Below are 14,539 nucleotides of genomic sequence, written 5' to 3' on the forward strand. Positions count from 1 at the left end.
CTGAATGTACTGTACATTCAGTCCCTATTGTGCCCAGCACCTGTTGCAGTTGTGTGTTGTGTATGCAATGAGCCATGATGTATTATTTCTATACATGAATAGACTGGCCAATGAGGTGAGAACACAACACAGGGCTTCCTCTTGCCCCTGTCTGATCTCACCCCCACCCAAACACACTGTTGTTAACTCAGCAGTGCTCTCTAGGGGCTACAAGGTGCATCAAAGTCCAACTGGAAGCACTGGTGGAGTGTAGAAATGAGAAAAGGACAGCAGGGTGACACAGCAGTTAGACAGATAACTGGAAAACCAAAGGTGTGTTGTCAAAATGTCCCCGAAGTTGTATGCACATGTTTATAGTTTTCAGTGAGGGAAAAAAAAATGATTTAAATAATGTCTGTTTGCTTACAGAGGAGCGATGTACCCGATCAAAACTGATGTCACAGATTGCCCTGAGGCAGAAAATATGTAATCAACAAATTCAATGACGTCAGAAAAAATGGTTTAACCCCTTCATGTCGGAGGATGTCAGTGGCCAGCAAGATGAAGTCAGTTGTTAAGCAACAGATGCCATCTGCTGGTAGAAAAATAGAATACTCTGAGAAATTCTTTGTTGATTTTGTCTGATCCTGATCAATACATTATTGTTCTATTAATTAGCGTATTTTAAAGTTGTAAAGTAGGCTTATATAACCACCAACACGATTAATTAACCACCGTTAAACTGAGATGGATGTTAAAAAAAGTTTTTATTCACACTCATTGAAATGTACAGTTTTGAAATATATTTGGCCCCCAGTTTTGGCAGTATTGAGAGAAAAAGATTATTACACTAACAAGCCTATCTGAAAACTGAAAAAGTGCAGTTTTACCACGTTGTTCCCAACACTGTAAAATGATAAATAACATGCACTGACAAATCATATATATATGAAACAGAATTGTATTATCTAGAAGGCCAGAAGAAGGCTAGACGATTTGGCATCATTCTCTAGTGATGATGTCAGCATTTTCACATGTTCACATTACAGTACACTATAATTTACATGTACTTGAGATTCTTTTCTTCTGTAGGATTAAACAACACTAAGAGTCACTTATACCATACACCATACCAGCAGACCGATGAGGCTGTATGGACGGTACATAGGAACATGTCTGCCTGCTAACATGCTCACAATGGCAATGTTAACATGCTGATGTCAATGTTCATTATCTTAATTTAGCATGTTTAACATCTGCTAACTAGCACTAAACACAAAGTACAGCTAGGGTTGATAGGAACATCATTAGTTTTGCAGATATTTGGTCAAAAATAAAGTATGGGACAAAGTTGACACAATTTTGCCCATATGATGGCACTAGATGAAAAGTTAAACTTGCAACTACTGATTTTTTGGGCTACTTGGAGACATCTGAAATAAGCTGTAGACACAATACTGACATACCATCACAGTTTGAGTTGATACGGCTAACACATTAGCAAACAGGTGCCTTTTTACACATCCAGCAGACACTGAGCAACATTAGCATTCCATGAGAATGATGTCTCTGTCCACCTGATGAATGTAAGTCAATATTCACTCCCCTTTTACCTCTGTTTTTTGGTCTCCACCAACTCCTGAGGGAAATATCTGGCTCTTTAGCTGCTAAATGCACAACTATGTTCACCATCTAGGTGCCACTATTGTCTGCCATTTGGTGATGGACTGCTTATGTATTTATCTTTTATATATTTATTATTCATATGCAGATATCTGTTTATAGATATTAGCTGAAATGTCATAGACTCGTACTGTAAACATGACCGGCGCATGGAAGAGGAAGTCTTGGTTAAGATATCTGTTATCGATATCCATTAGCTACACCGTTGTAGAGTCTTTTGTCAGAGTGATAAGCAATGATTTCTGAGATTGCACACAAGTAGTCATGATCCATTGTTAATAATAAAATATGGCTGCTTTAAGGGATGTCCCAAAGTATTATAACTCATTCTGTGCGGAACAAGAATGTCTGTACATTATTTCAATATTGTACAGACATTAGTTGAACTGAGATATACAAGTCTAAACCAAAGATCTGAGCACAAAAAGGAACAAAAAAGACCTTTAGTATGAATTAGAACAGATTTATGTTGGCAGTAATTCATATAAATACCAGTGTTTTGCCAGTGACATCACTTATCATTTTACAGTTTGTGTAAAGCCTTGAAACATCTTAGCTAAAATAAACACATGCTATACAGACAGGCATTTAAGAACGATTAGCAGCAACGATGAGACAGCACAATGCAAAATAGTGAAACAATACAATGCACCTCAAAATCTTGATTTGTCATAGATGCCATTCACAACCAGGAAACATGCTGTAATGATCAAAGACTGTATAAGAGCGCATAAATGATACTCCACAAATTTACAAGTAACACACAGAAACACTTTTTTTTTTTTTTATTGAGCTTTGTCAATGAAGTTTTTATTTAATAGTCTTTATCTAAACCAACAATCCAAGAAAGGTTTAGAGACAAATAGAGGTAAAATTAGATCACCTCTTTGAACCTGTGTGACTCATTCCCTCTTTGGAAGTGCACTTATCAAGAACAAATCAAACTGATGCTTGAAGCTCACAATTCTTGACTAAAGATTTCCAATTATTAACTGAGGCCTCTCTAAAGCATTTGAGTCATCAGGTACTCTCTGAGCATGACGTGTCTGTAATTTGATCGGCGTCTCCCTGCTTTTCCGGTCCTGGCTGCTCCTTTATCAGCTCCATTACTTCCCCCTTTGTCTGTGCCGCAGACCCAGTCGAATCCTCAGTCTGTGAGTCACAGCAGTCTGGGTTGTTCTGGCGGTCTGTGGGGAGCGGCGGTTTGTCGGCTGCACCGACGGGGGCAGTGTTGCTCTCATGGGTGTCTACATGTAAGCAAGTTTGGAGCGACGGGGACTCTGCGGGGTCGGGGAAAATGCAGGGAGTGCTTTGCTGCTCTGTTTGGCGGTGGAGTTCTGGTTTTATTTCTGACTCTAATGCAGTCTCTACTGTGGCGAGTGTCGGGGTGACAGGGACATTTTCACTGAGGAAAACATGGGTGTCATTCACAGAGCCGTCTGTTTGATAACGCTGCAGGGAGGGAGTGTTGTTGTTGTGAAAGGGGTTACGGAGGCTCATGAGTGTGTTGTTAGAGTAACTCAGCACAGAGGGAAGTGGAACCGAGTAAGGCGGAGGACTCGTGCCGTGCAACAAGCAACCCCAATCTTCCTCCTCTTCATCATCTTCTTCCTCCTCATCGTCTTCATCGTCTTCTTCATCCTCCTCTTCTTCTTCTTCTTCTTCTTCTTCTTCTTCTTCTTCTTCGTCTTCTTCTTCTTCCTCGGGGTCCATTGTGTCTAAGCTGTGTGTGCTGCAGTCCGACAGCCCACTGCAAACACTGCTGCCATCCTCATCCTCCTCATATGCTTCATCATCCTCATCCTCTTCATCTTCTTCCTCCTCCTCTTCTTCCTCCACTTCATGTAGATGTGAATCGGTGTCGCCTGTGTTCTGGAGGTGCAGGATGGGAATGTGTGACGTGCCACTTATCAATGGGAACTGCAGGTTCGGCGGCTGCTGCTGCTGCTGGACCAAGGAGGAATCGCCATGGTAACCGTTGCCATTGGTTACAAGCTGCGGCTCCGGCTGCTGCTGCTGCTGCTGCTGCTCCTCGCGGCTCTTCTCCAGCTCCAGCTTCATGATGGTGTGCAGAAAGTGGGTGCGGACCCGGACCGGGTTGAACTCCAGGCGTCCCGTGTTGTTGCTGCAGCCGTCTTTGGTGCAGCCACAAGGGAAGGACATGCGGTCCACCTGGGGACAAAGAAAAATTTACCTGTGGCGTGCACAGAAGCTGTCAGGTTTCAAAAGGGAGGGAACTGCAGGCATGAGACCCTTTGGGAAATGGTAGACAGCACTACTTACGAGGGCTGGGTACTGGGCTGGGTACCAAATTCAGTACTATTTAGGCACCGACCGAATTTCCCCCATAGTATTGAGTATCAAAAAATGCCTCATCATTCAATACCAAATTTCAATAGCTAAGGAGTAAATCTCATCCGTGACAGTGAGCCAATAAGCATTCAGAATGCTTCTACCAAGATCTAATAATGTCTGTGATTGGCTGTCTAAAGTAACACGTCGTAAAGGCAGCAGGAAAAACTCTGGGCTCAGAAGTAGGAGCTGAAAAATAAATAATTTCTTTTTGTTAAAATTAATTTCATAAAATGTGTATTGAAAAAAGAATCCTTCAGGAACCGGTATTGAAGTCTCGGTATTGGTATCGGTACCGGTATTGAAGATTTTTTAGCGATACCTAGCCGTACTACTTACTGTAATCTTAAAAGCTGAAATAAAAAAAGTACAATAGAATTTGGAGAATAGACCTGAACTTTGTGTAAGGACAAATACACTATGATTAAATTATTAAATATTGTGTAGATCTTTTCATTTTTTTTTAAAATGAGGATTAAAGCCATGTGACAAATACGAGACACGTTAAAATAACCAGTATAAACTGTCAGCCAGTTTCCTGGAGAACACTAATGTGGGGACCCTTGTCACTGCAGAAGAATAAATAAAACTGAAATTTTCTAGTTTTGGTATTATAATTTTAGATAAGAATGCATTTTAAAAATAAAAAACTCCAAGGATTTATGACTTGATTTTTTAGCAAAACTGTATTATAATTTCAGTTTGACTTTAAAGAAGTTCTACTGCACAGACAGACATGAACAAAACTTTAGTATTATAGATGGGCCTCACCACAGTTCCATTTACCTGGCACTTAATGCCGGCCAGGCTGCAAGCACAGGTCTCCGGGTCGCATATCCCCCGGCAACGGCACCCACACTCCTCTCTGGACACGCGGAGGGTACGCAGCTCGTGCTTCTCCTCTACATCAATGCGTCGGACCCCCGAGGTACGGAGAAGGGCGCGGCGCCTCCTGGTAGTCAGAGGCTGGAGGAAGAAGTAATCGTCCACCTCCGTGTTGTCCACATCCAGGTCGTCTTCGGAGATGTCATCCAGCGTCAGGGTATCCGCCTCCACGGATGACACGGTGCCATTCTTAGTCAGCTGGAGGACAGAAAAAGTAAGTTAAATTAAGATTGGACATGTATGTACGCCTACACATAATTGTAGAGAACACGTTAAGCCGAAGACTGACTAAAAAAACATGAAAACATATAATTAACAAGGAACATTCTGAAGCTCAAGATCCAAACATTCCCCGGCACTTTAGGTAAATGAGGCTTTATTAAGTTGTCCCACTGACTTTGTGTTTGATGGCATTGAGTTTCTCCTCTTTGAGGTGATCCCTCAGCATGTTCCGGTGGCTCCGTTTCTGCTCTATGGCAAACTCCCTGAGGCTGAAGCGCTTCACCCCACTGTGACGTGGTGACATCCCCAAGGTGCTGCCGCCCTGTGTAGGCACACTGGTGAAGCCCTGCCGACGGTTGAAGTAGTAGACGGTCACGCTCTCAAAGTGAACGTTGCGGCCCCGCAGTCGCTTCGATTGCTGCTGGAGAGTGGCTGAGATTGAGACAGATAGGTGAAAACATACTGAGTGAAAAAAAGAAACCAAGTCAGCAAGCTCTTAATTTCTGACGGACGTGAAAAGAATTGGGTTAGTGTTTAGTAGGTGTACATTCGCTGTGTCACTGGATCTTTTGGTGTTATGCAGTTATGTGTCATCAGCATAGAACTGCAATTTAATGTAAAATCTCCATAATATGTGACCCAATGGCAACATAAGTGGTCCTAAATAGATCCTCAGAGGACACCACAAGTGAGGGGGGGGGGGACTTTTAGTAGTAAGGCAGGAATAAGACCATTTGAGAGCCATGTCCTTGGTGCCATCCTGTCATGTAAAATGTGATTTAAGATTAAAATGGAGCAGCATACAGAGTCAAATGCAAGGTGTAAATAATTGGTGTTCATAATGAACACAGTTTTGGTACAATAAAAAGCAAAAGCCAGATTGAAACTGTATGGTAATATAAAACAGATGAAAATGTATATTTGTTGCTGTTGAATTAGGGTGATCACTTCATAGAAACGTTTTTACTCCTTACACTCAGCCCTGTTGGAACATTTGCTGTAGGGCCACTAATACTGTAGGTGGAAAGATTAATTTATTGATTCATGATTAATTAAATGCAAAACAGCATATTGTTGGTGCATATTGTCATAGAGTCAAGTGCCAACGCATACATAAAAATCCCCAAATTATCCCTACAGTAACCATGTTTTCTTTCTCTGGGACACAGTTGTTGCATCTTCTCTGTCTATGTTAGTTGATTCTGCCCAATTTTGAAATGTTGTGCTTTTAACATAAGACCTAAAGTGTTTCTAATACTTTCCACTGTACCAAAACATACTAGCTCTGTCCATCTTTTGCTTCATCTGCCTGACTGTTCACCTGTCTATCTGTATGTTTAATTATTTGTCTGTCTGCTAGCTTTCTGTTCGTCCATCTGTCAGTCTGTCTGTCTGTCTGTCTATTACCATCCCTGTCTGTCTAAATATATTACAAGTATAAATATAGAGTATAAGTCACTAATGGTTTGGAGGATGGGAAGGTGGGAGGGAGGGGGCGGTAAGGGAACATAGGGAGGGGTAGATTAGGAGTAGCGACTTCACCTGTGTCTATGTGCAGTTTCTTTTTTTTAAGAAGCAGTGTGGTAATGTGTTCTTACAGTCCAGTAGCCCAGAGGGGACAGGATGGTTGAGACTATCGCTGCTGTTGCCGCTGTCACTGCAGGACACGTCCTCATCAGAGCCCTGCAGTGACAGGTAAGGGGGCGGGCCCTCCTCAAGCTTCCTCTTCAGGATCCCACTCATCATGTGGCTCCTCCCACTGGCCGCAACTACACAAAGGACAAAGTTCATTGGTGACCACAAATGTAATCAGGGAAGAACAATAACAATAAAAATGGAGTGCAGTGGCTTTTGAACTGCTGAATTTTCACATAAATTATCAACTGTGTAGAGACAAAACCTAATGAACTTAATGGGACTAATTTAGAAAGAAAACCTTGATGTGGTGACACAAAGTATTATTTTAGGTGGCATTTAGGTGGCTTTTACAGTGTTTAAGCTCACAAATAATATTTGAGTCTTTTTGTAAAGGATTCTCAAACATGTTGGAAATGAAACAGATCATGTCATCTTTTAAAGCCATAATTACAAGACTGAATTACCTATTGTTTCCCATGTATTCATCTTAAGCCCATTTCATTTATCACACCAGCTGAACCAACTCCATTCACTGAGCTACCACTCAATTATGCAGAATTTAATACAAACCTTTGTATGGAACTTGCAAAGCATCAACGCAAAGCAAGCGCCTGAAAGGAAGTGAAATTACTAATGAAGTCTTTGATCACACATTTTTGGAAAACTGTTTTTGTACTTTGAATGTCAAACATAACACATTTTTCAAAAGTACTTCTCAATTGAGCTTACTTAACATGCATTTTGCAGGGAATCTGGGTTAATTTAAGATTTTTTATGCAAAGCTTGGCACCCCACCAGTATCTGTTGTTAGGTGACCTTCCCTTACTTTGTGATGCTTTAAAAGTATGAGAGTATGACTCACATCAAATGAAGTGTTGCGCTCACTAAGATTTTGATTAACTGATATTTTGTGTTAGTTGTTTTTGTGAAAAAAGGGTACCCTTCTGATAAGAGATGATAAGTTATTTCCTACACTTCAAAAGTCATGCTGCTGGTAATGGGGAGTGTATCCTTAGCCCTCTGTACTTTGTTGATACTTAAATTTAAAATTTGTAAAAAACTGTTGAGCTGACTGCTTGGAATGGTAGAGGATTACATCATATGCAGCAGAGCTAAATGCTGGGCCAAGCTTTTCCTCTCAAACAGGCTTTGTCTCCTTTCTCTTACTACCTACTGCAATACAATTTTTCCTGTGCCATGTCCTTTACTGCCTAATCTTCATTTCCATTCCTCATTTCTTTTAATTCCTCCATTCTTTATTCATTTCTTTCTTTTATTTTAAGTTCCTTTAAGATCTCCAGCATTTCCTGGTAATCAGTCACATACTACGGCTCACTACTTTTCAGGAATAAAACATGTAAAACCAGAAAGATCTGTGGTAGAAGAGACACTACGTAACATCTCTATGTATTTGATGTCACAGGGGGTGTTGCAGTTTTTATTCCAACCAGGAAGCTTTCCCGTGCTAGCAATGCCTCTTTAACCTAAACGTCCCTGCTGGTCAAGCTCTCTTAACCGGTGCCAATTTAAAGCACCAATCCTGCACACACACACACACACACACACACACACACACACACACACACACACACACACACACACACACACACACACACGTACAGCATACAAGCCTGCTCACATGTCTGCATGCATGCGCAACCTCCCACTCCCCAATGTCCACATCCCAAACACTAACAGGGGAAATCTTATTGACAAATGTAAATCAGCATCACCCTGTGACGTGAACAAATCTCTGCCTGTGTTGCTGCATGCAGAAAGGCTTTCTTTGAGTCTGTTTGAACCGCCACTGACCTGTTTCCTCGGCTTGCCTTTGGTTTCCAGGAAGTCCTCGACTCTCTCCTCTGCATCACACAGTGTTCACCAGCAGCAGCCAAACATCCCCATGTGTCGTGATGATGCAGTGAGCGCTGCCATGATGCCTGCTTTCTCTCTCTCTCTCTCTCTCTCTCTCTCTCTCTCTCTCTCTCTTTCTTTTCAGCAGCCTCTTGCACTATTGTGCAACACTGAACAACACCTCTGCCTCTGTCCCTATCTCATGCGTTCTCCCTCTGCACCCTCATCCTATGCTCATACTGTCAAGTCCCTCTCTATCTGATTCTCTCTTGCTCTGCACCCCCTTCCTTTCTCTCTCTCTCTCTCTCTCTCTCTCTCTCTCTCTCTCTCTCTCTCTCTCTCTCTCTCTCTCTCTCTCTCTCCCCCCCCCCCCTCTCTCTCTCTCTCTCTCTCTCTCTCTCTCTCTCTCTCTCTCTCTCTCTCTCTCTCTCTCTCTATCTCCTCACAAAGACTTGTTAGCCCGATGCTGCTGCCGGCTGGAGCGCTGGAGCTTGACTGAGGTGAAGCAAGCCCTTGGAGATCACAGAGAGAAAGGGAGGGGGTAGTGGATGTGGGGGTTGATGCGATGGGATGTGGGTGGGAAGTGTGAAATACCTCTTTTTCACAGTTTTCAGAGCAATTATTCACACAAGTATATAAGCAATATTTCTTTACAACAAGAACAAATAAGTGAAAACAGTGAATTTCTAAACTAACGTCACAGGGGATATCGTTTTTTTTTCACTCCCTGCAATATTTTATTTCTCACATTTATTACTTTGAAGGGTATTTATAATGCAAATGTAATGCTTTGTTATGTTCCTTCTTTTAGTTTCCATGAAAGGCTATTTGAAATTTAAATTGACAGCGGAGACAAATTGAACAGAGGAAACGAGAGGAAACAGACATAATGACTGGGAAATAAATTATAAAAAATAAAATATTCAAAGGGTCACTGACATTCATTGAAAGGGAAGAAAAAACATGTATATGACCCAAAAATACACAAGTAACAAATCAAGGGAAGAGAAAAAGGGTTTAAATGTTTCAGGCTGGCTTCCCAAACAGATAGAAAGATTGTACTGCCTTAATTGTATGCTTTTTAGGCTGAGGATATTAAAAAACATTGCCATATAACCTACATAATACCAAAATAATGCAGATACTGCACTTTGAAATTCTTCTTGTTCTTTCAGCTTTCTTTCCCATTGTAGCTATGTTGATCATTTACAGTTTACAAGGATTACATTTGTTTCACGGGGTGGGTTTCTGTACGTCTATGACACATTACATATGCAATGTAAGCTATACTAAAAATATGTACTGTACTGTATATAGAAATTAATAAAATAAATGCATTTCCAATGTATTACACATGAAATATATGATTTAAAACTAGCTTTACCTCACCAAATCCAAATCATTTTCCTGGGAGTCAAAAAATGAGATGGCACTTACTCTGCTAAGCTTACGCTTGTTAACGTTAGCTTCATTTTTATTCTTCATCATGATTTGACTTAGCTATATTACCACACTGTATTTCATGCAATCTCGGAACAAAACGGCTATCGTCTGACACTGATTTAGCTTTGTATTACCTAAATGTATCTGCATATGCAAATATCTGTTTATAGAGACATCATCTCTGAACTCCAACTCCATTCTCGCTTCCCAAGTTGCTTACTGGACCCGGCGCATGGAAGAGGAAGTCTTGGCCCGGATATTTGCACCGGAACCCCCCGAAATATTGGCCATTGTCTCCAAGGGGCTACCCCGAGGTTGACCAAATGTTGACTGTTTGACTTTTGAGCTCATATATCACAGTCAATAATTTTCAGGCAGCATGAAATGTGCCGTTGACTAAAATTTGAAAAAGCTGTTTTTGTTGCCCATGCAAGATGACTCACTGCCTCTGCTTATATGTACAGCTCAAAGATGCACACATGCAAATTCAAGGTGTCATGTATTTGTACAAAGTGTCGTGTGTTCTTTAACGATAGCACTCGCAGCATGAACTAGAAGTCATTAACTCAGTCAATCATCAACTCAATTTGTCCTATACTAATACGGCCTGATGACATTAGGTTAGCCTTAAGCTGTACTTTTTGCAAGCTAACACGCTAACCAAAGATGGTGAACATCAACGTCAACAGAATGTTAGCATTGTCAATGTAAGCATGTTAGCATGAAAAATGTCAAATTTGGTCTGAAATAAACCCCAATCTAAATCAGTCATTCATTTCTTTTTAAATAAATTGTAAACACTTATTTTATGTATAGAGCTTTGGAAGATAACTATCAATATAAACTACATTTCTTTCAGAATTATGTGATTATCCACCCAACCCCCACCCACAAGCCCCTAAACATGGTTGCTATAGCAATGCTAGACCCGGAATGTTCTCTCTTCCGATAATAGTCATGCTTGGTTGAAGAATATCAGAAATAAAGCTACCAAGAGCCTTGAGTTTGTATGTACTGTACAGAGAAAGAGAGAGTGTGTATGTGTGTGTGTGTGTGTGTGTGTGTGTGTGTGTGTGTGTGTGTGTGTGTGTGTGTGTGTGTGTGTGTGTGTGTGTGTGTGTGTGTGTGTGTGTGTGTGTGTGTGTGTGTGTTAAAGTGATTCATCTGTCAGGAAGACATTTTCTTTTCTCTTTTTCGATCGAAGCACAGAGGAAGTGGGAAGCAATATGGACTCACATGAAGCATCTGAGTTCTTTAATTAGTTTTACAGCTTAGTGACCTATTAAAACTGAATGTTGAAATTGTACTTGTAGGCTAATTGGTGCATTTATGGGAGATACCACTCAAGTAAATATTGATTATATCTCTCTCTCTCTCTCTCTCTCTCTCTCTCTCTCTCTCTCTTTGCAGTGAGGAGCTTCATTTATTAGTTGAAAGGGTAATTAAAAACTACCAAAGCGCTGTTTGCTGTTGGATGAAACTACCAGAGTGTGGAGGACAATGTCCTTGACCATCATAGCAAAATGCACATCACAACACAATTGATTGGTATGAATAAATATTGTCACATCATTGCAGAATAGCCACGGATTCAAAATGTGCTTTATTAAAATGTTTATATAATACATGATGATAGGTGTTGAGAATTAAAAATGTAAGGAGTTAAACAAAAAGTTACTGCATTTTTTATAGATAAATAAACAAAAAAACACTATGATGAAAACGGAATGTGTTTCTTATATGTCGTTTTTTTGTTGTTGTCAGTAATTAATAACTGACCTCCACTTTCTGTTCGAGAAGGGCTTTTTTTGGTTTTGTGCTGCGCTCCAATTTGCCTTGTTTTCTCCTGGCAAGGATGGAGTGGCAATGTACTGGAGACAGAGTGATCCTTCCAATCAGCTTCCATGGCAACGGGCCATGAGAGGGAGGGAGGTGGGGAGGGTGGAGGCATGGAGGGATGAGGAGGAGGAGGCAGCTAGAGGGGTTGTGCAGAGGTGGGGGCTGGGATGTGGCAGCTACTGCTGAAACATGCGGGGAAAGCTGGAAGAGGTCTGCTTTTTCATAGAGAAAGAAAGAAAACAGAGTGTGTGTGTGTGTGTGTGTGTGTGTGTGTGTGTGTGTGTGTGTGTGTGTGTGTGTGTGTGTGTGTGTGTGTGGGTGTGTTGGAAATTTAAACAATGCGAAAATTAGACATTAACATAACTGTCTATAAGGCACATGCTTATATTTTGAGCATAACATTGAATTCATCATAGAATACATCACGTCTTCATTAGTATGAGATGGAAAACATGTAAAAATAACACCCTAATGGCTATTCTCTCCTTTCAAACTCTGTGCTGATGTGCTCTTAAAGTCACTAGAGGACACTGCAACCATCTGCACACGTGTCTATGTGGATAGGCTCTGGACAGGGCTATTAAGGCTCCATATCTCTCCACACGGTATCCTGTTATAAATAATGAACAAAACTTACTATTGTTACTGTGTTTTATGTCAGTAACGGGATAAACAACCTTAATAGTACCAAACTCCCCACAAAAAACTGTGGAAAAAATATTATAAAACCTCAAAAGAGAAACTGACAGACAGACATGCAATGCGGATGAGCAGCTAACAGTCGGCTGTTTGGCTACAGTGTCAAAGAAAAAAATCTAGGATTGTGTTCAGGGGCGATTCTAGGATCAAACCTTTAGGGGGGCTCAGCCCCTAATGAGAATGTGACATGCATACAGTGCCTGCTAAATCAGTAATTTCATTGGTCGATAATCTCTGAGCTAGCTACTGAACAACAACGTCAGCTAACGTTTTTTGACACTATGATGGAACTAAACCTGACACTTTATAAGTCTCAGTAATAACGACCAATTTGACACAATGTTCTAACATTCATTTTAGTTGCTTACGTTTCATTTTGGGTTTTAATCTGCGCCATGAAATGACCAACTCTGGAGACTACCAACATTAAACTTCACAACCGTCTCCTGCTCTCCCTCTGACAGATCAGATAGAGACTCAGCCAAAGGCAGGAGTCTGGCACAACCTCCTCCGATTGGCCAAAACTACGTTTCTGTTAACCCTTTCCTTGACGGGGTTACAGGTGGATAGCATCGGAGACAGACACAGGATTTTAAACCTATTTCAAGCCCTTTGAACCTGTAATTGTTTGTCCTCTGTCACTAACAGACAAATTCACAAACTCTCACTTGAAGTAACAAAATTGATTAAAAAATATATATATTTTTACTCATCAAGCACGAGGAATACAGAGAATGCTTGTAATTTAATACACAGTTGTGCCATGAGAGGTAGTTAAGTTCCGGTTTTGATTTCCGTCATTTGCGTGCCGATCTCCTGCAGGCTTTGCTTAAGAGCATGTGCTTCATCATTAACCTGTCATGATCCTGGGTTTTGTTTGATTTCCTGTTTCATGTTGTATGTGTTGTGATCGTCCGCCCTGCCCTGATGTGTTTCACCTGTCCCTCATTATCACCCTCATTTACTTTCTCTTGTTTTAGTGTTGGATTGTTTGCTTATGTTCCTGACTCTCAGTGTTATTTTTATCCTAGTTTTTACTTCTCCAGTGTTTAGTGTTTCTTGTCTTTTTGGATTTGGCTGAGTGGAATGGTTATACTGGGACAGAGAGGCTGACTGGACTGGTTGTACTGGGACAGAGAGGCTGAGTGGACTGGTTGTACTGGGACAGAGAGGCTGAGTGGACTGGTTGTACTGGGACAGAGAGGCTGAGTGGACTGGTTGTACTGGGACAGAGAGGCTGAGTGGACTGGTTGTACTGGGACAGAGAGGCTGAGTGGACTGGTTGTACTGGGACAAAGAGGCTGACTGGACTGGTTGTACTGGGACAGAGAGGCTGAGTGGACTGGTTGTACTGGGACAGAGAGGCTGAGTGGACTGGTTGTACTGGGACAGAAGGCTGAGTGGACTGGTTGTACTGGGACAGAGAGGCTGAGTGGACTGGTTGTACTGGGACAGAGAGGCTGAGTGGACTGGTTGTACTGGGACAAAGAGGCTGACTGGACTGGTTGTACTGGGACAGAGAGGCTGAGTGGACTGGTTGTACTGGGACAGAGAGGCTGAGTGGACTGGTTATACTGGGACAAAGAGGCTGACTGGACTGGTTGTACTGGGACAGAGGCTGAGTGGACTGGTTATACTGGGACAGAGAGGCTGAGTGGACTGGTTATACTGGGACAGAGAGGCTGAGTGGACTGGTTGTACTGGGACAGAGAGGCTGAGTGGACTGGTTGTACTGGGACAGAGAGGCTGAGTGGACTGGTTATACTGGGACAGAGAGGCTGAGTGGACTGGTTATACTGGGACAGAGAGGCTGAGTGGACTGGTTGTACTGGGACAGAGAGGCTGAGTGGACTGGTTGTACTGGGACAGAGAGGCTGAGTGGACTGGTTGTACTGGGACAGAGAGGCTGAGTGGACTGGTTGTACTGGGACAGAGAGGCTGAGTG

General features: G+C 41.8%; 1 protein-coding gene across 2 annotated transcripts; it reads right to left on the reverse strand.

Moving 5' to 3' along the window:
* Positions 1–1,614: 1,614 nt before the first annotated feature.
* On the reverse strand, positions 1,615–9,048 carry LOC144512694 (cysteine/serine-rich nuclear protein 3-like). Of its 2 annotated transcripts, none has more exons than XM_078243553.1 (5): positions 8,572–9,048; positions 6,720–6,890; positions 5,297–5,553; positions 4,801–5,097; positions 1,615–3,834 (listed from the first exon to the last, which is right to left on the reverse strand). In XM_078243553.1, the coding sequence occupies exons 2-5, from the start codon at positions 6,865–6,867 to the stop codon at positions 2,683–2,685; spliced, it is 1,854 nt and encodes a 617-aa protein (XP_078099679.1). In that variant the 5' UTR covers positions 6,868–6,890; positions 8,572–9,048; the 3' UTR covers positions 1,615–2,682. The 2 variants fall into 2 exon arrangements, with proteins under 2 accessions (XP_078099679.1, XP_078099678.1); XM_078243552.1 differs by having other exon boundaries at positions 4,786–5,097.
* Positions 9,049–14,539: the final 5,491 nt, after the last annotated feature.

The sequence above is a fragment of the Sander vitreus genome, chromosome 24 (genome assembly GCF_031162955.1).
Source record: "Sander vitreus isolate 19-12246 chromosome 24, sanVit1, whole genome shotgun sequence".
Lineage (NCBI taxonomy): Eukaryota > Metazoa > Chordata > Actinopteri > Perciformes > Percidae > Sander > Sander vitreus.